The sequence below is a fragment of the Haliotis rubra genome, unplaced genomic scaffold, assembly GCF_003918875.1.
Source record: "Haliotis rubra isolate DU_JTF1 unplaced genomic scaffold, ASM391887v1 Scf2025, whole genome shotgun sequence".
Classification (NCBI taxonomy): Eukaryota; Metazoa; Mollusca; class Gastropoda; order Lepetellida; family Haliotidae; genus Haliotis; species Haliotis rubra.
The window spans coordinates 20,052-45,234 of record NW_025766032.1 but is presented as its reverse complement, the minus strand read 5'-3'; the positions used below and the strand labels follow the sequence as shown (position 1 = coordinate 45,234).

Sequence of the window (25,183 nt, the reverse complement as noted above, 5' to 3'; positions counted from 1 at the left end):
CTCTCTCTCTCTCTCTCTCTCTCTCTCTCTATGTATATATATATATAAATTTATTATATTCGTAAAATACATATATATTCGTGAATATGTGCTCAAGCATTTTGATTTTGAAACACGAATTGCTTATAACAGTTAAGGTTGAGAACAACTAGTTGTTAAAGGCTTACACAATACACACGCAACAGTTTGTTTGTTTGTTTTATTATATTTGTTTTGTATGTTTTTTAATTGTTATGTCGTGTTGTTTTTGTTGTTGTTTTTGCTTTGTTTGGGAGTGGAGTGGGTGGGGGTGGTATAGTGGTTTAAGACGCCGCTGTTTCCTGGTCTGATTTGCGTCTCTTGGCAGAAAGCTATACTTGTGGGTTCAAATCCCGGTTCAAAACGGTACTGTTTCTAAACGGTTTTTCAGCACCATACTTATGCTCATGGGTATCACCAAAGTGATATCACCTTCGTTTGATTTCCCACCGTGATATACCTGGAATACAGGAATGATATCCCAAATCACTCACTAACCCTACTACGGGAGAAAGTATTCCCTTGAGTGTTGTGACATTGGCTACAGCTGCAACCGTATATGATGTTTTATGTACAAGCGCTAGACAAAATATACACCAGTGAACGGGACCCTGCACGTAGCCACAAAGACATTAACGTTTTTCAACGAGGAAACAAACTGTTCTGCTTGCAGGAATATTTTTTGTTTTCATAACAAAACCTCGCTGCAAGAGAATAGCAGATTCCATTCGGCGGAAATGACACAACAGCGGTGAAAATCGTTTACCCACAAATACTTCATGTGTATTGAATGGTCCAAACACGTATGAAACACTCACACGTAACAAAGAGTTTAGAAAAGAAAGCGCAAGTGAGAAATTGTTTAGATCTGTGATAACAAGAATGGGATATATTATCTTTTAAATACGTATGAGACTGTAGAAGGGCTGAAATACAAGCGATATGTACAAAGTAAAAAAGTATCCATTTCTGATACGTCATGTGTTAGCATTTGGCCGTAGCTATCAACCATAATGTGTTCTGTGTAACGAACAAAATATACATTAATGTTTTTGTTGAGATACACAAAACCGACTGTGCTGGGTGAACAAAATCCATGTCTACGGATGCCTTTGCACAAGAGGTTTTGTTCCTGGCTCTTTGAAACTAATCTTCGTTCACAAAGCATGTGATAACATTCTGTACTATCAGATGTATACGTTGAAGCGTAAGCGGCAGCTGTCAAACAGATGAGTTTTCAAATATATGTCAACAAGAGGAAAATGTATGTACACTTGAAGCAACTGGGCTCTTATGCAGAGTTACCCCCCTTCGAGTCTGGTCACAGGGTTAGTGGTACATTTTCTGCTGTGAGTTGGGTCCATTCCATGATGACGGTAGTTGTGTGGATCGGTCATCGACACGGATCATAATAAGTGCACAGTTGGTCGTGATTTATCTGCTCGTATGATTTTTTTTTCAAATATATGCGCATTCTTTTTCTTTGAGCAAGCAGATTTTATAAAATATCTATTCGATGTCATATTGACATCATTATTATATTCCAGCAATATTACGGCGAGGGACACCAGAAATAGGCTTCACTCATTGTACCCATGTGGGGAGTCGAATCCGGGTCTTCGGCTTGACGAGCCAACGCTTTAACCACTAGGCTACCCCACCGCCCCGTATCACTTTAAGAACAATGATGCAGTATTTACTGATATGGGAAGTGGAGTAAAGTCGAGAGTGTGTTGATACTTTAGTTCGTTTCAAGAAAGTGACCAGATGGTATGAACACTATATATGTTTCTTGGCTTGTTATGTAAAAGTCCACTTTTTGTCGGCTGTCTGGACCAGAAAATCCAGTGAATGGAATAATGGGCATCAGTCCACGCAATTGGGATACAATGACATGCTACTGATCTAGTTAGTTGTCTCCTCACGACAAGCATGGGTTCCTTGAGAACTGTTGTCTTCCCTGGGATCCCGAACAATCCAGTTTTTTCACGGACGTAAACCTGTTGTTGGAGGATATATAGCCAAAGGTGCAATTCGTAGATCTTAACAACTTTAACTAAAGTCCCGCAAAGACGAAATGTTAGAAAACCCTGTACAATATGAACGCACCCCTTCCCCGACGCCAACCAAAGGATTATGCTGTACGAAGTGAACGTCCATAAAACAATCAGTAGACGTCTCCGAACTTGTTTACTTGGGTCGTGGAAGTCGAGAGAAAACATTTTCACAGTATACGACATTTGCCCAATGTCGACTATCCCAGTGCTGGTTCCACACACCGCTCACGCCTCTTATTAAATGAAGTGCTGTAAATGATTTCGCACCGTCAATTTTCAGCGGATTGCCACAATTATTGTGTTTGCTAAGGTCGCATGTTTTGCTCCCATTGCTCTGCTTTAGGACAGCATAAAACAATTCTAACCACAATCATGCTTGGTAATTCTGTTTTATATGTTTGCTATGCATAATTAAATGTTATGATGAAATCTACCTTTGACCCGTAACTTCTTTTGAGTAGTATATATATTTTGAAACAGGTTATTACGCCAAGACCCATTTTTGGTGTCCCCCGCCGTGATATTGCTGGGATATTGCTAAAAGCGGCGTAAAACCAAACTCACTCACTATTACGCCGATTGAGAGATCGGGTCCTACTGGAAGCGCTCTTTAAATCTAAAAAATGTGCCAATCAGTGTCCTTTTGGTACATATTCTGGACAAATAGGCTCAGACAGGGTCTTAGAGCAGGGGCGATGGAACGCGTTTTAGAGCGGGTGTGTGTGGGGTGTGTGTGTGGTGGTAATTTATGAAAAGTATTGAAAATAAAAATGACATATCCAGCTTTACATCGAATGACAAACGAATACATGGCTGCTTAAGACTTTCAGTAAAGAATTAAGCCGATAAATATATAATAGGGTTTTATGTAGAAAATGATCAAGCATGTCATGACCGTGAAGATTAGAGACATAGCGACAAGACCCGATCAACTGGCATCAAAGGAGACAGTCTAGTCCTCGAAGTAGCAGGCTCTATCTCAGCGCGTGAGTTGTAAGCTTCCTACAGTGTAAGCTGGTAATGTATGGAGAGGGTGGTCGCTGTGTGAAGCTGGGCTCCATCTCTATATGAAGTCACCGTTGCGCAAACAGGGCCAGGAACCAGTTGAAATCCACCGTGTTCATCACTTCCGGGTCCTGGCATCGCGTGGCAAGGGATGTAAACAAGATCAGATTCGGCATTCTTCTGTTTAAACTTGTGGAAGACTGACATGGCTATCGATGCAAAAATATGTTGCATCACTGTGGCAGCAATCTTACTGCGATGGACAGTGTCTCTCAATTCATATTCAGGTTTACATTTATATCATTTCACAAATCAAATTTCGGAAATGTGCCGGCTAAACACAATTTAGGCCTTGTACTGCTGTATCATTTTTTCCTATGTTGAAGAAATGTAAAAAAAAAACCTAAACAACCCATGACTTGTATCACAGAACCAATAGTTTGACTTGAGATGCATTCATTTGATATTTTGTCCAGTGGTAGAGTATGAAAATCTATAGAGCTATCTAATCGAATTTATATTTGAACTATAATATTACAGTAAAACTAGTTTAGAATTGGGCCCATGCTAAAATAAAATATATGAAAAGAAAAGAATGTCACTTCAGTTCAGAATTGATTTGGTAAATGCCATGTTCAATTAAGTTCTTGCTCTAAACTGTAAACAGTTACAGCTAGGTGACCTTATTGTCCTAGGCATTTTAGTTTGTTGTGCAGAGATGTGTCAGTTGGCATGCCTATAGTGCCATGTTCTATAATTTGGGGTTCAAATTTTCACCCAGAGATCAAGCTTATAGATTTAACCAAAGTGTCAAATGTCTATGAATGAGTTTAGCTTTCCTCAAACCAAAATCTGAAATTCTGTGCTATAATCAAATATTGTCCAAAACAATGATCATAAATCTCTTGCATGTCTAAGGTACACAACTCAACACAGAGAAACCAGGACTTGCTGTGCCTCAGATGACAACCTGTCCCCTATGAAATCAGTGCATATGTGTGGAAAGGGAAGCATGTCATTATATGTTACACTTTGTGTTTGCAGGTCACAAGACTCCACCAATGTATGGGGACTATGAAGCCCAGAGGCACTGGCAGGAGATAACACTGAATTTACCGCCAGGAGAATGGTTGGTTCAGTTACTATGGTTACATTTTGACATCTTACAAATGAGCCAAATCAGTTGACATTTAGGAAAGTGTTAAGGAAATTTTTGTCCAATATACAACGTGTGTGTATCAAAATGTATGGTTAACACCACTAGTTCTTGCAGGGAAGAATATTGTGTCAGGAAATATATATTGGTGACATTGGTACAATTACAGCTCGACTCTTAGTCTTAAAATTTTATCCTGAGACTTTCTTGCTTGAATACTGTGAGTCTACTCATACAAAGTTTGCACAGAAAATTGTGCTGCCTGTCCCCATTATTTTAACTCAACAGTGTGTTGGTTTCACAAACATGAGGTCCACACTGTGGACTATCTACACTGAAGCTGAAATGATGCGATGACAATTGTTAATTATGCTGCAATTACTGATTTCTCAGTGAATTACTGTCTTGTTATTCTTGCATACCAGGAAAAGTCAGTATCGATTTCGACCCATGAAGATCTGGGTTAGAATTGATCTTCAGTAACCTAAGCTTGTCATAAGAGGTGACTAACAGGATCAAGTGGTCAGGCTCGCTGACTTGGTTGACACACGTCATCGTATCCCAATTGTGTAGATCAATGCTCATGCTGTTGATCACTGGATTGTCTAGTCCAGACTTGATACTTTACAGATTGCCGCCATACAGCTGGAATATTACTGAGTGCGGGGTAAAACTAAACTCACTCACTCAGTAATGATTTCTCAGTGGGGTGTAAGATAAAAAGTGATGCAATCCCACTGTCAACTTGAGTGGTCAATTATTAAGTTGATGAACTGATTGACAAGTCTTTGTTTTCAGGTACAAGAACACTACACAAAACGACTTGCTGTATTGGGGTCTGGATTATCCCCCCTTGACTGCCTACCATAGCTATGTGTGTGGATACGTGTGAGCGTCTTGTTATTGCCTCACTGAGGGAAGAACCTTTCAATTACCAAACAGTTACTGGCTGTGAATAACCAGGTGTCGATAATACATGCAAAATCTTGTATTCTTTTTAGTATGTGAGCTGTTTTTAAGGGACATTTTGTACATCCGTGCAAACCCAAGCCTTAGACACCTATCTCCCTAGGAAACAACCCATATGGATAATGGGCTGTGGGAGAGGTGACTGGGGTCAGAATCAGTGACCTGATTAATTGTGTTCCAACATTGCCCAGGGATTGTTCACAATATCAACTTCTGGTTTGTCTAGGCCGACCTATTTAATGAATTCTGTAATACAGAAGGTGTGATCTTGCTGACAGTGTCATTTTATTGAATATGTTTTACTCATCACTTGTAGACCTATGTTTTACCGTTTAATAGACTTCTGTCATTGCAAGAGCCTACCATCCATATCAGTACAGTAAAGTACTTGTATTATGTCAATGCTATCAAACACCAGCGCCTTGAGCATGAACTAGTTGCCTGGATATGTGCGCTATATAAATATCCTATAATAATAATAATAATAATAATAACACAATACTACAATTTTCATAACATGCAATTTTGTTGAAATTGGTATTGTTAGCCACCAGCCCCTCTTCCCTCCAAATCGTCACTCCGAAGACCCGGGTTCGATTCCCCACATGGGCACAATTGTTACTTCACATCGACACGTGGGCACAATGTGTGAAGCCCATTTCTGGTGTCCCCCGCCGTGATATTGCTGGAATATTGCTAAAAGCGGCGTAAAACTAAACTCAGTCAGTCAGTCAGTCTTCCCTCCAAATCGTCACGCCGAAGACCCAGGTTTGAATCCCCACATGGGTACAATGTGTGAAGCCAATTTCTGGTGTCCTCCTGCCTTGATGGTGCTGGAATATTGCTAAAAGTTGCACATAAAACCAAACTCAGTCAGTCAGTCTTCCCTCCAAAAGAGACATGTGTTGTTTTACTGTTTGAGCTTAGACTGTACTTCTGTTTGTACAAAAGGCCCATGGGCTACAAATACTGAATAACAGTTATCCAATGTCTGGTTGTGTCATAAAACATGAAACACACATCTTGCTTAAATGAAGATTTCATCCTGTGTTTCTAGAGATATATTTCTCACTGCCATGTTTGTCAATAAAACACATTTTGTTCCATGAATACACTATGAAACTTAGAAAATGGTCATATGTTATATTTGGGATTACACTTTCTCAGTAAAGTTCAGAGTCTATTACTTTATTATGTTGAGTCCCATTTGGGATGTGAACCCTCACTCTCAGAGTCAGACACATTATCACCAGTACACAAAGTCAGCTAATGTAACTTATTCATTCAACACCTCTGAGTAACTGTTTATGTCCTGTGAATGTATTGCAGTGCCAGACTCATCAACCCTGACTGGGTGGCCCTCAACACATCACGGGGGTACGAGAGCTACCAACACAAGCTTTTCATGCGATATTCAGGTAAGTCTCACACTCTGTTGCTATACTGTGGTGTAGTGGTTAGAGCGTCCACCCAGAGAGGGGAAAGTCGCGGGTTCGATCCCCGACCGCGTCATACTAAAAGACGTTAAAATATGGTACTTGATGGTCCCTGCCTGGCACTCGGCATTAATGGGTACAACAAGGACTGGTCGGCTCGGAGTCAGTATAATGTGTCTGAGTGAGGTATTCATGCTTCACTGCGGCATGGTATCTCAGTGTGCTAGCACTATAAAACCAGCTTAAGTCTGGGCTAGTACAAGTAGCCGCACCTACACATACACATGCATGCATGTCGTCATATGAGCGAAATAGTCTCAAGCACGACGTTAAACCCAATTTCACCTCACCTCACCTCACCTCACCTGTAACTACAATACCTCTTCAACACCACTCAGGTTTGTACACTGTGGCTTTTATGCTGTCCTGACAATGTTTTCCTAACAGATTCCTGATTCAGAATATACTGCAGTAACAAATAAAGTAAAGTAGTGTTGGGTGTTGAGTCCAACCAGCACACACAGTCAGCGTTCTATACCACTCAGCTACTGTGGCCTCCACAAACATGGGAGTCTAACAACTGGTAGTCTAGATCATGTACCTTGTTACTCTTTCTCACAAGTAAGGTGACAGTTGTTGTTACATTTGATCACCTTCTAAAAGGAGTTGTTTATCCATGGCCATGGGACGTCTGCCAGTAGTGTTGGGAATCGGAAACCAAATCCACTATCGAATATTGGAGGATTGTGGTGAATGGTTATCGATTATAATGAAATATATACAATTTTAATGTAATCACCAATTCTAAGGGTTTTTCCCCAGTTTTGTTCTAATAAAGGTTGTTTGTGTTATAACTAATGCTGTCCTGCAATGAAATGCACTGGAATTGTAATTAAACAATAAAAGTGATTAAAATTTTACAGTGTGCAAAGCTTTATGCTGTTGAGCACATGTTTGTTTGTGAATATTTGTCAAATTTGATGGTTAGTTACTTCATTCAAGGGTGTTATACAAAAACAACAATATTCCGATTAATCGAAAATATGTTTTTTACAATCAATGATCATTTTTATTCCTTCTTTCGATCGATTTTCAATTATTTTCGATCTTATATCACTATCTGCCAATTTACACTTGTCAAAGGTGTACAGAAAGTACATAGCTCAGACTACCATCAGTCAGACTCCCATTATCAGACAGCCATCATAATACTGCTGCATGTGGCAATGAATAAACAAACAAACAGCATAAAGAAACTCTGATTTGTTTGTTTCCAGTGCTGGCTGCGGATCTCGTGGTGTTCGTCCCGGCAGTGTTGTACTATGTGATGTCACAGTGGAGGCTGGGGGCCAAGGAGAAGGTCAGTACACTGAATCTAAGGGCACAGGTAGCCATGTTGTCTCTGGAGATGGACAGAGTTGCATCTCTTAGTCATATGAGGATCTGGGTATTGTGGGTTCGAATCCAATAAATATCAAGCATGATTTTTACGACCATGTTTGTAGGTAGCAGTTTGTTCCAAAACTGAAATTTTAAGAAATGCTTTAATGTTTCTCTTTGAATGTCTTTCCTTTGAATGTCTGGGCCTCGTTTCACAAAGCTCTCGTAAGCCTAAGATCTCGTAACTTTTCTCGTAGCATTCGAATCTCCTATACTGTGACATAGGAGGTACGAATGCTACGAGAAAAGTTACGAGATCTGAGGCTTACGAGAGCTTTGTGAAACGGGGTCCTGGTGTCCCCTCCATGATATTGCTGGAATATTGCTAAAAGCGGCGTAAAACTGAACTCACTCACACTTTCGTTTGAATGTCATGTATTATATTAAGATTAGAGTATCCCTACTGCACTACAGATAAAGTCACAGTGACGAACGATGACTGAATTTGTTCACTCACAGTCACTGTTTTGTGTGAAAGGGCTGTGGATTGATTCGCGTTGTTTTTGTGATTTGTACAGGTAGCTGTACTTTTACATTAGCCCTGATAATGAATAAGACTTTACTTACTCTACAGATCTTCGGAGCGATGGCCCTGCTGCTGAGTCCCGGGCTCATCCTCATCGACTATGGACACTTTCAGTATCCTTATGTATCTACACCAATCACCTGAATGATCTGTAGATCAAGCTCCACCATGGTGTCATCAGGGTGTTGATCATACGTCACTGTTTAATACTGACTCAGAGTCTCTCGATCAATCATTTCGACTATGTATCACTTTTCCCTGTCCTTCTATGGTATATACACTCATTCACGGCTTGTTTAAGGGAGGCATATCTTATACATACAAAGTCACTTGTGTTGGAGACATCTAACACCTCATGTGTGGAGCAGAACTAAAGCCCTGGTAAGTTTCAGGGCTCAAGTTGACAGACACTGTCATCCATCTGGCTGCTCTGCCAAAACAATGTTTTACCTGTTTTGTTGCCACTACAATTCTGGTTTCCATTGAATAAGCTTTATCAATCATCTTTGATTTTATTAACACTCAATGAATGTGAATGTACAGAAATTAGAAGATAAAGCTACTCTGATTTCAATTTTGCGGTCCTTTATCGTTGATTTAACACCGCTAAATGTTATTTTAGCGGTCTTAAATGAACGATAAATGACCACAACATTGAAAACAGAGTAGCTTTATCTTCATTCTAGCACGACTGATAAGCGTTTTAAAGCCAAACTGTTTGGCGAGCAAGAACACAGGGCGTGAAGGGGCCTTTTTCCTGGCAATCGCTTGGAATCCTCCCGTTCAGGGACAGGTTGTGTAATGAACAATATAAGACATTTTCAACAACATAAATGCTTTATTTCAGGAACCAGTATGCTTGTATTTGTAACAAGTAGCATACATAAATTAAAAAAATACAGTTTATACTGTGAGCAAGTACAATTATTTGATTTTTCTCAAGCGAATTATTGATCTCCCCTACTGTATGACAATCGACTCGCCCCAATGCCAGTCGTGAGCCTGCTAAGTTTAGTTTAGTTTACCCCGGGGTATAATCTGGTGTGGGGGTTATTCTGGGCTGCTACACCGGGACGGAAGCGGTCAGGTTAAGACGTGTTAACCGAGTGTGTAGTTGACGTCATGCCTGCTAGATCTAGACCCGGTTTGAATACTGCTGCTTTTGCAGCGCTGACAAATTTTCCAGCTTCGTAGTTTGTTCACTGGGATTACTGACAAGAAATTCTTCTTCAAACCATTCGGTTTTTATTTCAAAAACATCAAAGATGCTGCCGAGGTAGAATTGCCGATGTCCTACATGTTTGTTTGCAAACAAAAGGGTCAACGAGTTCACTGTATTCGTACGCTGTGAATCGGTCACTTTAATTAGCGGTCTTAAACTGACATTTAAGTACGGTTTTGGTGAGCCTTCAGCCAATCAGAATTGAGTATCACACAATGTCGAGCTAGAATATGGTTTATTGGTGCATCATCACACAATTAAATCATCTTCTTCCTTAACTATGAACCTAGATACAATGGTGTGAGCCTTGGTCTGGCACTGTTGGCAATGACCTTCCTAGACAAAGGTCATGACCTCTTTGGGTCTGTTGCATTCATGTTGGCCTTGAACTACAAGCAGATGGAGTTGTATCACGCCATGCCGTTCTTCTGCTACCTGTTGGGATCCTGTTTCCAGGTGTCCTTACCCAAGGGGTCAGTGTTTCACATCATTGTCCATCGTACAGCAAGGTCATTGGCCCGTGTTACTGATAGTCAGTTCTTATGCACTTAGAATGTCTCATTGCATCATGCCATTGAATTACCTTATTTTTTCTTATCCTGACTCATGTTTATTTGCTTGTCTTCTTCTTCTGGCGAACCTAGTGGAACACTTGTATCTCCCAATTGAAGCTCCCTTCAATAAAAAATCACTCATTAGTACTCACCCCGAGTTATCTCCCTTTCCGAATCGCGGGAAGGAGGGCGCCACCTTAGCCCATGTGCCTCACTCTCTCCTTCTTCGCCCAGTGAGCTGGACGTGAGAGCGCCTGTGTCTCCCAACACACATATCCTTTATTTAAATCTAGTTAAGTTCCTCTTATACGTTAGTATAGAGGTAGTACTAGTATATTTATTCAATTTGCATTGATTATTAATTGTGTTTCTGCTGTTTTATTCACGAATTGTCGTGATTGTTCAGTAGGCTACATTGATGAAAATTTGCACAGAATGTAAACTATGTTATTCTGAGATCGATCCTCATTTAAAATGCCTAGCTGCATTACTCCATGTTCCTTTGATTCTCGTTGTAAATTGTGTAACAATTTACCTATCTCTGCTTTTGACAAATATTTATGTTCCGTTTACAGACGGAAGGCAGATAAATCTCGTGACAGAATTCAAACATGGCTAATAGATCGCAAAATTAATGTTTCATGTCAACTGTTGACTGAGGACTCGCCACCGGGCTGGTGACATACCTGAGTTTCCCGCGATAAGCGTGGGGACGAAGTCCGCTATGTCCAAGAAGTTTACCTGCATCTCAAGAGCTGCCGTCGTCTCAGTCCAAGTCGAGAAACCAGCCACATCATCTCGCACTCTATGTACTCCAAGATCTACACCGTCATCTAAAGGGAAGTCAACTAAATCTAATAAATTTGCTTCTGATATCTTACCAGTTACAGAATTAGCATTATATGATGATGATATGCCTCTTATCATTCCAGAAGTTCGTCACAAGAAACGGCCCGTTTCTGCGACTATCACCTCTGGCGCAGAGCGGACACACAACCGAGATGCCGATGCTATCACCAATACATCTATCTGAGGGTCCCGTCCACTTCTGCAGAGAGACATCCTCATCAACGCAGAGCGCCCAGATGACTTGATCAACCACATCATGAGAATGATGGAACAACGCCACTGACTCGAGAGCCACGGGCCCCAGAGCCCACCCCATACTAAGTCATACAGGGCCCCAGAGCCCGCCTTTTGACTTCGCGTGAGGGGCCCTGAGCCCACAGGCGCCTCGCCAAGGAAGGCAACCCTGCCCGGAGTGAGCTCTTTGCATAAGGTATCCCAGGCCTACTCCGAGATGGAGCTAGAGTCTGACCTTTTACAAGAGGCTTATGGAAGGAGGTGTTTCGCCTAGCACGCACCTTTGTCATGTACGAAGGGCGCAGCAAACACTCATATGTCGGATCGGACACTGACTCCAGACAATTGCGCGCAAGACGCCGCCAGGCTAAGTGGTTCTACAATGCCTAGAAGACGTTCGTGCAGCCCTCATCGTCCGAGAAGCCCGCAGCGTCGACGAAGCCATCACCGTTCACGTAGCCCACAGTCTCCGCAAAGGATATCCTCTCCAAGATCTACATACACTAGCCACTTGTCAGTCCGTTCTCCTCAGTCCTCACATAGATCTTCTTACAGATCGAGGTCTCCGACATACGACCATACGTCAGAGGAAGACGATGGTATCATATTCTCAGAGGCTGAGATAAGGTATTGGATGGTAAATGAATTACAACTGGCCTCTCCCTCCAAGAACGAGGATACAGCCCAAACTTACCTGATGAAAGATGATGACGTAGATCATATCACCTTACCTCCTGTGCATCCTATCGCAGCCGTTCCTGCTAAACTGGATACAACTTACTCTAAATCTACTAAATCCCATCTTCCTCACTTACCGATCTTCAATGCCAAGCAATTCTATGGACATAATATGGAGCCTTTTTTCAAGACTCAGGAGATCGATGAGAACTTCAAGATTATCAATGATTCCAAGTCCAGAAGTTATAGGATTGATGATCGCAAGATGGCCCACTTAGATACCATTGCTAGAAGAATGTTCTTCGGACTTAATAGATCTAGGACTATTAACGAAACGCTCATCACTAAGTTCAAGAACTCTACGGATGAGGAGGACAGGATGATCTATTCAGCTCTACTTATGCAGAAGAAAGATCATCAATTCCTTACAGACCATCTTTCAACTCTAACGGAAACTACTACCATGGCACGTCGGCAAGGATTACTAGCCTCATGCTCTTGGAATAACAAATTCACAGAGCCCCTGTACACAGCTCCATGGTCTTCACCGTTACTGTTTGGTGGCAACATTAACAAGGTCTCCAAGGAAGTATCTAAAGATTCTAGAGAAGTACTCATGATTAGATCTATGGATACGTTAGCCGTGGATATAAACGATGAAAGTCAGGTTCGGAACGACTGGAGTCTTCCACCCCCAGTCGTCCCAGTACAACCGTCTCAAGTGGGTGGACGATTACAACTTCATTGGGAAAACTGGGGAATACTTCAAGACCCGTATGTATCCAACATCCTTCGGTACGGATATCGTCTACAACTCAAGGCCAAGCCACCGTTAACAGTCAACCCACCAGGGTTCAACGTTCATCTGGCACTACTACCGATGTTAAGAGAAACAGTACAGTCTCTACTAAACAAACAGGCCTTAGAAGTTCTCGATCAGCAAAATATCATACCAGGTTTCTATTCCCCAGTCTTCCTAGTACCGAAAAAGAATTCCAAGAGAAGTATCGCCATTTTACAACATGAGCACTTTCAACAGAGAATTTCTATGCAAACCACCAGCGTTTGCGATGATACATTTACCTCAACTTCACATCTAATTCGTCCACTAGATTACATGGTAAGTATAGATCTGCAGGATGCATACCTACACATTCGATTCATCCCAGTTCAAGGAAATATCTGAGATTCATGCTAGACGGCATACACTACCAATGGAGTACTTCCTTCGCCGAATCACTTCGGCCCCATGGATATTCACAAGAATAACCAAGCCTATGGTCTCATATCTACATCGTCAAGGCCATGGAGCGCATTTTACCTAGACGACGGCATACAGGTGGATACACATCCACAGCGTCTCAGACTACAGCTGAACTTTACAATCAAGCTACTAACGCAGTTAGGCTGGTTAGTAAATCTACGCAAGTCGGACCTAGAGCCCACGCAGGATCTGCAGTTTCTAGGTATACGATTCCTTACAGCTCAGAACCGTATGATAGTCCCAGAGGACAGATGGATCAAGATACAACAATGATTCCCCAAGCCCTACTCTCTCCGTTACCACTACGACAGTGGCAGAGTCTACTGGGACTACTCACATCGGCTCAAGATTTGACACTCAGAGGCAGGCTCCAATTATGTCCATTACAAGTCCTCATCAATGCCCATCTCGAGGACCCTCTACGTTCAGTCTACCAGATTACGTCAAACCACATCTACTCTGGTGGACCAGGAGATTGAATGTTCATGAGGGCTGCCTCCTTACTAGAGCCGAATCGAAACACACCTTTACGTGGATGCGTCACTAAAAGGTTGGGAGCCCACCTTTCCGGCAGGACAGCGCCAGGCCTATGGAGCATTCAAGAGAGCTTATGTCACATAAATCTGCTAGAGATGCAAGCAGTCATAAACGCCATAGATCACTGGAGCAACCTATTACAGAACGCTCAGTTAATGATTCATACAGACAACTCCACAGTGGCGTTTTATGTGAACAAACAAGGGTCAACAAGATCACTGAATCTACTCACTTTCGATGTTTCAAACTGTTCGATCTACTCGACAGTCTAAACATACATATCAAAGCATGCCACATTCCAGGGGCAAAGAATGTGTTAGCAGACGCTCTCTCTCGGCCACACCAACCATCGCCGACAGAATGGATGCTCCACACAGAGATATTCAATCAGATAATCATGGAAATAGGATCTCCTCTGATAGATCTATTTGCCACCCGATTCAACAATCAACTGACAACCTTCGCTTTCGCCAGTACCAGACCCACTAGCATGGGCAACGGACGCACTAAGCATATCGTGGAGAGGACTAAACGCGATGCACGCTTTCCTCCTCCTGCGTTGATCCCACAAGTCTTGCTAAAAATCAGTCAAACGAAGAGCCTCGATCTGATTTTGGTCTCTCGCTTTACTGGCCAGCGAGCGTGGTTTCCAGATCTCATACGAAGAATCGGAAAACCAGTACTTCAGCTCCCACTGCGCTCCAATCTACTGATACATCCACACACCAAACAAGTGCACAAAACACCAGAGGCATTCCGACTGCACGTGTGGATTGTATCAAAGGCGTGTTTGAATAAGAGAGGTTATTCCAACAGAGCAGCGGCTTATCACGCTTGCACTCACGTAATTCCACTTTCGTAATTTATAACGACGATAAATGGCTCAGATTTGTCAATTATGCGGCTAAGAAAGGATTTTCAGCCAGATTTGCTACACATCCTCAAGTGGCAGATTTCTTATGGTTCCTACGTCCAAACTAAGAATCTCAAAGGATCTACACTATCCACTTATCTTGCAGCCATAAGCTCAGTCATTACTATGAGAACGGGCGCAAACTGACCAAACACCGGAATTACTTCGCCTTTGCTACGTGCCTCCGATTGGAAGATCAGAAACGGAAGTTTCAAGCCAGCATGGGATCTAACGTGGTACTTCAACACCTCACAAGTGAGGCTTATGAACCATTATTATCTGTGTCATATGAATCATTGACCCACAAAACCTTATTCCTGCTAGCGTTAGCCACTGCAGCCAGAATGTCGAAATTCACGCTTTGGACTATGAGAGAACCACGATTTGATGATATTCATAATATCGCCATCTGGGACTTCGGCTGGGATTTTATAGCAAAAATCAACTACCAGGTCAACCAGACAGGTTGTTCCATGTCCCAGCCCTCTCTTCCATACTGGGGCCGCGAGGATACGATGGACTTATCACTTTGCCCTGTAATGCATTGAAAATATATCTCCAAAGATCCAAGCTAAGTAGAGGGAAATTCAAAAGATTGTTTATCCCCATATCTACCACTTCACAGACAGAAGTGTCAGCAAGCATCTACCATTTCTATTTGGATCCTAACTGTCATACTAAGAGCCTACAAGGCAGCAGGACTGAACCCTCCAAGTGCTGCTAATCCTCACTGAAATTAGAGCACTAGCCTCAACTCTGGCGTTACATAGAAACTGTTCTTTGAACAACATTATGGAGGGATGTTTTTGGAGGTCCTGAGATGGTGTTTGCAAACCATTATCTGAGAGATATCACCACCAAGGACGCCTCAGGTATCCACCATTTCGGTCCCATGGTCCCTCGCTCAACAGTTGACAGTTTCCACGGAGAAGATAAGTTTATCTTGATGATTTTTATACTTATCTGATAACAGTACTAATAGCTATATGCTATATACATATATTTTTACTTAAGTTAAAATATTATCTTAAGTTCTGTACTATGATTCTTTATCATAATACCTACAACTCGTACGAGTTCTACTATTATATATGTTCAGCTTAAGTTATTCCTTAAGCTCTATCATATGTTCATTTCATAACATGTATTAGTTAACAAACTCGCAGTAGTTGGTTACTATTATACAGCTTAAGTTATCATTATATCTTAAGCACAGTTATGTTATAGCTTATATATATGCATATTGTAAGCTTATTACTTTGGTTCTTATAAAAGTATTCATTATAAACTATCTACAGTTTATACTACCACATTAAGGGCTCTAGCTTATTAATGTTCTATATACTTTTATTATATTCAGTAAATTGTAATAACCTATTTAAAGGCTACTGTTAATTTAACAGCAGGAATTCAGTTCAGTGCCTTCATGAAGTTCCCTTAGGGTTATTACAATCATCTCAGTTCAAATCACTAATTAGTAAAATCCAAAGTATATATAATCCCACCTCCTATTCCGTAGGAGGATTCTACAAAGTAATAAACATGAGTCAGGATAAGAAAAATATGAAATTTTTAGAGTAAAATTAATATTTTTATACTTATCCTGACTCATGAGGTAAGCCCTCCCGTCCTCCCCACTTAACACTTTGGATTTCTCGGGAAAAATAAAGTGTTGGGCTCAAAACGAAAAGGAGAGAGTGAGGCACATGGGCTAAGGTGGCGCCCTCCTTCCCGCGCTTCGGAAAGGGAGATAACTCGGGGTGAGTACTAATGAGTGATTTTTTATTGAAGGGAGCTTCAATTGGGAGATACAAGTGTTCCACTAGGTTCGCCAGAAGAAGAAGACAAGCAAATAAACATGAGTCAGGATAAGTATAAAAATATTGATTTTACTCTAAAAATTTCATATTTATGCCTATCACCCTGTTGGTTATTTATGTAGCTGCAAACAAGGCTATTATTCTATTTTTTCATTAGTCTGTTTGTTTTTTAATTTACATACAGAATTACCATGATTTGATCAAATGTCCTTATAAACCAACAGAGGTTTTGGTAACAGGTGTATGTGAGGACCACACTCCGGCGCAGTGATGACTTAGCATAACATCACTGCCACAGGCTAATTTGCATATCATGTGACCAGACTTTTTTCTTGTTTGTAAACAAATGCGCATATTCATAATAAGAAGAGACTGGACTCATGAAAGCTTTTCGGCGCTCTCTTCATAATGTTTTACATTGTTACATATATATTCTTCCACAACTGCGGCAGTAAGGTCTATGACAGTACATATTTAGATATCAAACTGGCTGCATCGTTTGCTCTCCATCAGCTTCGATGACAGCACGTGGAGCCGTACAACCTATGTAAACAAAGGATCGCTATGCAAATCGAAATAGTGTTACATGTTTTAGGATATTTTCTCAATGAAACTAAACCATTCTATCAAAGATGTTTAATTAGTTGTGTAGACTCGGCAAAAATAAAAGAGTTGAGAAATATGTAAATTATATTGAATGGACGGTACAAGATGTGACGAATTGTCACATTTTTCTGGCCTGTGGCAGAGATACTATGCTGGCTTGCCGCATGGAACTCTGGATAGGAGAGTGAGAGGTACTATGGTGGCTTGCCGCATGGAACTTTGGATAGGAGAGTGTGTGAGGACATGAATTTACTAATGCATCATGATAGTTTACATGACAAGCCACAATCATATTCCACAGTGGAATCTTTGTTCTGACAGTCAATGACCTGTTTGTTGGTAATATTGTGAAGGATGTCTTTCAGTAAAAGTATTCAATATACAAATCCATAACTTGAAAGGGAGTTGTGTAAATAATCAATCACTGATTGGACTGGTCCAGAGTCAGACTACATGCTGGTGTGAGTGTAGTGTCCAAGCCTAGAGTAGAGACTGCCTCCTCATTGTATTTCTGTGTTGTAGCTTCCTGAAGTTGATGATGGTGGTGTGAGTGTCGTTTCCCAGGCTAGAGTAGAGACTCCCTCCTCATTGTATTTCTGTGTTGTAGCTTCCTGAAGTTGATGATGCTGGTGTGAGTGTAGTGTCCCAGCCTAGAGTAGAGACTCCCTCCTCATTGTATTTCTGTGTTGTAGCTTCCTGAAGTTGATGATGGTGGTGTGAGTGTAGTGTCCCAGGCTAGAGTAGAGACTCCCTCCTCATTGTATTTCTGTGTTGTAGCTTCCTGAAGTTGATGATGGTGGTGTGAGTGTAGTGTCCCAGCCTAGAGTAGAGACTCCCTCATTGTATTTCTGTGTTGTAGCTTCCTGAAGTTGATGATGGTGGTGTGAGTGTAGTGTCCCAGCCTAGAGTAGAGACTCCCTCATTGTATTTCTGTGTTGTAGCTTCCTGAAGTTGATGATGCTGGTGTGAGTGTAGTGTCCCAGCCTAGAGTAGAGACTCCCTCTTCATTGTATTTCTGTGTTGTAGCTTCCTGAAGTTGATGATGGTGGTGTGAGTGTAGTGTCCCAGCCTAGAGTAGAGACTCCCTCATTGTATTTCTGTGTTGTAGCTTCCTGAAGTTGATGATGGTGGTGTGAGTGTAGTGTCCCAGCCTAGAGTAGAGACTCCCTCATTGTATTTCTGTGTTGTAGCTTCCTGAAGTTGATGATGCTGGTGTGAGTGTAGTGTCCCAGGCTAGAGTAGAGACTCCCTCTTCATTGTATTTCTGTGTTGTAGCTTCCTGAAGTTGATGATGGTGGTGTGAGTGTAGTGTCCCAGGCTAGAGTAGAGACTCCCTCCTCATTGTATTTCTGTGTTGTAGCTTCCTGAAGTTGATGATGGTGGTGTGAGTGTAGTGTCCCAGCCTAGAGTAGAGACTCCCTCATTGTATTTCTGTGTTGTAGCTTCCTGAAGTTGATGATGCTGGTGTGAGTGTAGTGTCCCAGCCTAGAGTAGAGACTCCCTCATTGTATTTCTGTGTTGTAACTTCCTGAAGTTGATGATGCTGGTGTGAGTGTAGTGTCCCAGGCTAGAGTAGAGACTCCCTCATTGTATTTCTGTGTTGTAGCTTCCTGAAGTTGATGATGGTGGTGTGAGTGTAGTGTCCCAGCCTAGAGTAGAGACTCCCTCATTGTATTTCTGTGTTGTAGCTTCCTGAAGTTGATGATGGTGGTGTGAGTGTAGTGTCCCAGGCTAGAGTAGAGACTCCCTCTTCATTGTATTTCTGTGTTGTAGCTTCCTGAAGTTGATGATGGTGGTGTGAGTGTAGTGTCCCAGGCTAGAGTAGAGACTCTTTCCTCATTGTATTTCTGTGTTGTAGCTTCCTGAAGTTGATGATGCTGGTGTGAGTGTAGTGTCCCAGGCTAGAGTAGAGACTCCCTCCTCATTGTATTTCTGTGTTGTAGCTTCCTGAAGTTGATGATGGTGGTGTGAGTGTAGTGTCCCAGCCTAGAGTAGAGACTCCCTCATTGTATTTCTGTGTTGTAGCTTCCTGAAGTTGATGATGGTGGTGTGAGTGTAGTGTCCCAGCCTAGAGTAGAGACTCCCTCATTGTATTTCTGTGTTGTAGCTTCCTGAAGTTGATGATGCTGGTGTGAGTGTAGTGTCCCAGGCTAGAGTAGAGACTCCCTCTTCATTGTATTTCTGTGTTGTAGCTTCCTGAAGTTGATGATGGTGGTGTGAGTGTAGTGTCCCAGCCTAGAGTAGAGACTCCCTCATTGTATTTCTGTGTTGTAGCTTCCTGAAGTTGATGATGCTGGTGTGAGTGTAGTGTCCCAGCCTAGAGTAGAGACTCCCTCATTGTATTTCTGTGTCGTAGCTTCCTGAAGTTGATGATGCTGGTGTGAGTGTAGTGTCCCAGGCTAGAGTAGAGACTCCCTCATTGTATTTCTGTGTTGTAGCTTCCTGAAGTTGATGATGGTGGTGTGAGTGTAGTGTCCCAGGCTAGAGTAGAGACTCCCTTCATTGTATTTCTGTGTTGTAGCTTCCTGAAGTTGATGATGGTGGTGTGAGTGTAGTGTCCCAGGCTAGAGTAGAGACTCCCTCTTCATTGTATTTCTGTGTTGTAGCTTCCTGAAGTTGATGATGCTGGTGTGAGTGTAGTGTCCCAGGCTAGAGTAGAGACTCCCTCCTCATTGTATTTCTGTGTTGTAGCTTCCTGAAGTTGATGATGGTGGTGTGAGTGTAGTGTCCCAGCCTAGAGTAGAGACTCCCTCATTGTATTTCTGTGTTGTAGCTTCCTGAAGTTGATGATGGTGGTGTGAGTGTAGTGTCCCAGGCTAGAGTAGAGACTCCCTCCTCATTGTATTTCTGTGTTGTAGCTTCCTGAAGTTGATGATGGTGGTGTGAGTGTAGTGTCCCAGCCTAGAGTAGAGACTCCCTCCTCATTGTATTTCTGTGTTGTAGCTTCCTGAAGTTGATGATGCTGGGCCTTGTGGTCATCATCACCATGGTGACGTGTTGGCTGCCGTTCCTCTCTGACCTTGACAGTGCTCTTGCTGTTCTTCGTAGACTATTCCCTTTCAACAGAGGATTGTACGAGGTGAGAGTGATGTCAGGGAGTGCACATGTACTTATATCCAGTACATTCACAGTAACAGCTATATAATTGTTATCTCCTTGTGGTGATGTAGCAGGGAAACATAGTTCCTGTTAACCTGGGCGGTGGGGTAGCACAGTGGTTAAAGCGTTCACTCGTCACGCTGAGGACCCGGGTTCGATTCCCCACATGAGTACAATGTGTGAAGCCCATTTCTGGTGTCCCATGCCATGATATTGCTCGAATATTGCTAAAAGTGGCGTAAAACCATAGTCACTCACTCACTCAATTCCTTTACCCCATACTGTCATGGGGGATTCCAGACCACATGTTGTCTGTGTGCAGATACGAGGGAATAATAGGTCCTTTGTGAGATGAGGTGAAATTTGGTTTAACGTCGTGCTTGAGAATATTTCGCTAATATGACAACGTGCATGCATGTGTATGTGTATGTGCGGCTGCTTGTACTAGCCCAGACTTAAGCTGGTTTTATAGTGCTAGCACACTGAGATACCATGCCGCAGTGAAGCATGAATACTCCACTCAGACACAGTATACTGACTCTGAGCCGACCAGTCCTTGTTGTACCCATTAATGCCGAGTGCCAGGCAGGTACCAACAAGTGCCATATTTTAACTTATTTTGGTATGACGCGGTCGGGGATCGAACCCGCGATTTTCCGCTCTCCGGGCGGATGCTCTAACCACTACACCATGGAGGCGGTCATAGGTCCTTTGTACCTCACCCTTGGCTGTGTATACAAGGGCAGAACAGGCCCTGATGCCTCATGCTTGCATCAGGGCCTGTTCAACATGCTTGTGTTGATATCAGGGCAGAATACGTCCCCAGTATCCCATGCTTGTCTGTGTGTTGGGATTCCAGACTAGATTCTCTGTAGCAGTGATCTTGAACCTGATTCCCTCCGTCAGCCTGAGTTGTTTGTTCCAGGACAAGGTGGCCAACGTCTGGTGCAGCCTGTCTGTGGTAATGAAGCTGAAACAACTGATAGTTCAGGAAAAACTGGTTCTGATGTGGTAAGTTGCTGTGGCTGGTTAATGCCAATCAAAGATAGCAGCATTCATACTTTCTGTGAGCAAGTGTTTTGCCAGGGTAGCCAAGATGATTTACCAGGATGCAAAGTAACTGTAGGTGGCAGCACGATCTGATCTGACATTGGGTTGGACCACAAAGGATGAAATAAAGAACAATGTGATAAATACTCAGTCGGTTTTGAATGATTGAATGCTCTTTTCATCTGTGATACTGACCACAATCTGTCTGTTTCAGCCTCGGTTCCACACTGGTCATGCTGTTGCCATCGTCGTTGCATGTGCTGACCAAACCAACCATCGAGAACTTCAAACTAGCACTTGTGAGTTGTCGTGTAAGCTTGTAACAGTGAGCAGTTGTACATCCGATAAGCAGTGTTTTAGGACTCATGATACAGAGCTGGAGTGTGGAACTTTAGTTAGCTCACCTGTAAACTTGTTCAGGTTAAACTAACACTCTTTCTTTCTCCATAGTTGTCACCAGAATAAACACATCAGTGTTTTCTTTGTTAAATTATATTTGTCTGTGTGTAATATTAATTTTTACAAAAAGAGTTTTAGAATTCTTCGTTTGGGCAGTAGCAGCAAGGGTAGTGCATGAATTGTAACAAGAGTCATAAAATCAGCACAACACACATACATGTGTTTTTTGTTTTCTTAATAATCGTTATGTCTTTGTCATTTTGAGCTGCCCTTTTAGTGAAATGAAACAATAATCACCACCATCTTCAAAAACTACATTTTGAACTTACCTTACCATAGGTCGTATGCATATTACCTCAAGCTCCGCTTAAAAGAGATCAGACAGTCATTGATTCACCATTCTCTAGAATGGCTGCCTCAAGTATCGACGACTGTACAGGAACAGAAGTGATGTGATCTCCCCTCTCTGCGCAAGCGCGGTCTATCCAAAAATCACTTTTACTTCAAGCGTACTGTGTGTCAGACGTTTTTTTATTTCGCTAGTTCGCTACTTACTGATTCTTTCAGATATTAAAGTTTTGTTGTAAGTATGTATTCTTTTTATATCCTATATTCTTCTCTGTGTGGGAGAAGAACATAATTCAAGCAAATTTCACTTACCTGGCTGCCTTGTGTTTCTCACTGCGGTGTGGGGTGTGTTCCCACTTCGTGAGTGTCACTCCGCTAGGCATGTTTGGTGTTTAGTATTTTCACCATAATGTTCATGCTTGGTCTTGTGTTTCTTGATATTATTGCCTAATTTGTTCTTGTGTTTCACGCTCTTCTCGGCAACCATCTTGGTTGTTTACTCTGCTTAGGCGTGCCCATTCTTGCTGCAGAGATGTTTCCATTTTCTCTGCAGAGGTTTTTTATTCTGTGGGTTTGCGTAGTATTTACATTTCACTTCTTTTCGTGTGTTACAGCCTTTGTGTGCATGACCTGGCTGTTTTGCTGTATCTGCAAGGTGCAGAAGTCTGCCAAGGATCCCCACCCTTGATGTCCAGACTGCGCTTCTGTAGTCTGTTCTCTTGCTGAGCGCTGTCATTTTTGTACGCCGTTATCCGTCGCCAATTTCAAGGCTTATACCGCCGCCAAGAAGAAACGGTTGTCGCAGCGTAACAGGAAAATGTCTTCACCTGCTTCATCGTTGGGCTCCAGATCTTCTGTACCACAGACGCCGGGCGGACACTCCTCTCCTTTGGCAGAACGGACGTCTACACCTGCGCCGAGTATGCTGACGCCTGATGCCCATCGCCCGTCTGACGCTTTTGTGGACTTATCTCAGCCGGATGCCTTATCTCATCCGGAGGTACAGAAGCTACTAAGGACTGTCCCAACACCAACTTCTGAGTTGCCTAGTGCAGTTCCAGTGCCGACGGCCATGACACCTAGCTCTGACGTTGCTGGATTGGTGCGTCAACCAGCGCCTCCCACGACGCCGACGCCAACGCCAATGCCGTTGTTAGACTACCATATCCCCAAGAAGGCTCCTGTGTCTACGTTGTCTCGAGAGGAGGATCTTCAATGTCAGGTATTGGAAGAGCGTTCCCGACGCCAGGAAGCCAAGCGCTCCCGTCGTTCTAAGCAGTCTCACTCTAAGTCTCCTCAACAGCGCCATCGTTCTCGAATTCCTCGGTATACTTCTGATACTAGTCATCGCCGTCGTTGGTCTGATTCCAGGTCTCGCTCTCCCAGACGTCCCAATGATAGGGAGAGGTGTTCAAGGTCGCTGACCGTCCGTCCCGTTCAAGGTCGCCTCCTTTTCGCTGCTCGTCGTGACGACCATGTTCCCCTACAGTTACCTTTAATGCTGTTTCTCAGCTGCCATCTCAGCGCCCGACGCCTGCTGCTTCTGGCCAATGGTATAATGCTACTACCGTGGCCTGGGAGGATGCTGAGGAGCTCTATTTTTCTCCCGATTATAATGAAGAGATGTTACAAGAGGAAGATGATGGGGGTACTTACCTCCCCCTATCTGCTGTATTTGACTGGATTGCCGACAGACTGCCGGATTGTCTTTCTCCCCCTTCAGGCTCTGACAACCCGAGAGCTATTAGGACTTCTACTGAGTTACTCCTCCCGCCTCACCCGGTGGCCTCTTTGGTTGCCAACTTTGCTACACTGTCTCTCAATACTACTATTAAGGCTCCTAAGTAGCGCAAAGGGGACTACAAGATACATAACCTGGATTTCGCTGATGGAGGTGCGGCTCATGATGAATCCCTCAAATAATTATCGGGTTCTCCACAGTCTTCTTACCGAGTGCAGGACTCTAAGATGTTGGCTATTGACGCTGGGCTCAAGAGGATGTTGAAGCCTGTTTTGACGTTGGCCTCTGCAACTCCGGCTGCAGCTTGGGACTTAACTGAAGATAATGTGTCGAGGACAGAGCACCTTACCACCCTGTTCCAATGGCAGGGTAAGGTGTTACATGATATACTGGCACACCTTTGGACGGCGTTGGCCATGACGACTGTTGTTCTACTTTCGAAGCTCTGAGTTTGGCCTTTCCAGGCAAGTTGTCTATGAGGGGTAGAGGGAAGCGCTGTTATGTCCCAAGAAGAGACTCCGTCCGTAGCGCCTTCAGCAGAGGACATGGCCGTGGCAGGTCCGACCCCGACTTTCAGCAGGACCTGCTGTCAGCAGGACCATCCCCAAGAGTCTCCTTCGATGCCCGGCAGGGGTAGAGGGAAGCGCCCCTACTCAGGTTGCTGAAGTTTGGAACCAACACGACTGGGACCTCCCGCCCCCAGCCGTGCCGGTTCATCCTAATCCAGTAGGCGGGAGACTTGGGATCTTCTGGCCCAATTGGACAGTCCTAGAAGATCCGTTTGTGACCAACATTCTCAGGACCGGTTACAAGCTGCCAATTGCTGTGTCGCTGCCTCGGACTACTACGCCCCAGTCACGCGTGTATGCTCCAGACCAACAGTCACTGCTAGCAGACAACATTCAGACTTTGTTAGACAAACAAGCTATAGAGACAGTGCTAGACCCCCAATAGTTCTACTCACCCATCTTCCTGGTTCCCAAGAAAGACTCACAACATGGCAGATTTCAACCACCTTAACCTTTCGGAGCCGCCTCACTTCCGGATGGTGTCCCTGGAACAGCTTCGTGCCAAGCTTGTGCCCAGGGTCTGGCTGGCCAGCCTCTAGACGCATCTCTTCAGGTTTGGGGTGCACACCTCAACGACCAGACCACCTCGGGGCTGTGGTCCGACACCAAGCTAGGCTGGCATATCAACAACTTGGAGCTCCAAGCAGTCATTCTAGCGGTTCGACACTGGACGCCTCTGCTGCGGAACACCAG

General features: G+C 43.2%; 1 protein-coding gene across 1 annotated transcript in view; it reads left to right on the top strand.

Moving 5' to 3' along the window:
• Positions 1 to 3,177: 3,177 nt before the first annotated feature.
• LOC124275792 (dolichyl pyrophosphate Man9GlcNAc2 alpha-1,3-glucosyltransferase-like) overlaps positions 3,178 to 25,183 on the top strand; it is a 29,272-nt gene continuing 7,266 nt past the window's right edge. Inside the window, exons 1-10 of the mRNA XM_046711463.1 lie at positions 3,178 to 3,367; positions 4,125 to 4,209; positions 5,035 to 5,124; positions 6,535 to 6,623; positions 7,919 to 8,001; positions 8,656 to 8,720; positions 10,120 to 10,302; positions 20,228 to 20,363; positions 21,309 to 21,394; positions 21,648 to 21,732. Coding sequence (XP_046567419.1) covers positions 3,286 to 3,367; positions 4,125 to 4,209; positions 5,035 to 5,124; positions 6,535 to 6,623; positions 7,919 to 8,001; positions 8,656 to 8,720; positions 10,120 to 10,302; positions 20,228 to 20,363; positions 21,309 to 21,394; positions 21,648 to 21,732 — 984 coding nt within the window. The 5' untranslated portion in view covers positions 3,178 to 3,285. The remainder of the gene's footprint in view (positions 3,368 to 4,124; positions 4,210 to 5,034; positions 5,125 to 6,534; positions 6,624 to 7,918; positions 8,002 to 8,655; positions 8,721 to 10,119; positions 10,303 to 20,227; positions 20,364 to 21,308; positions 21,395 to 21,647; positions 21,733 to 25,183) is intronic.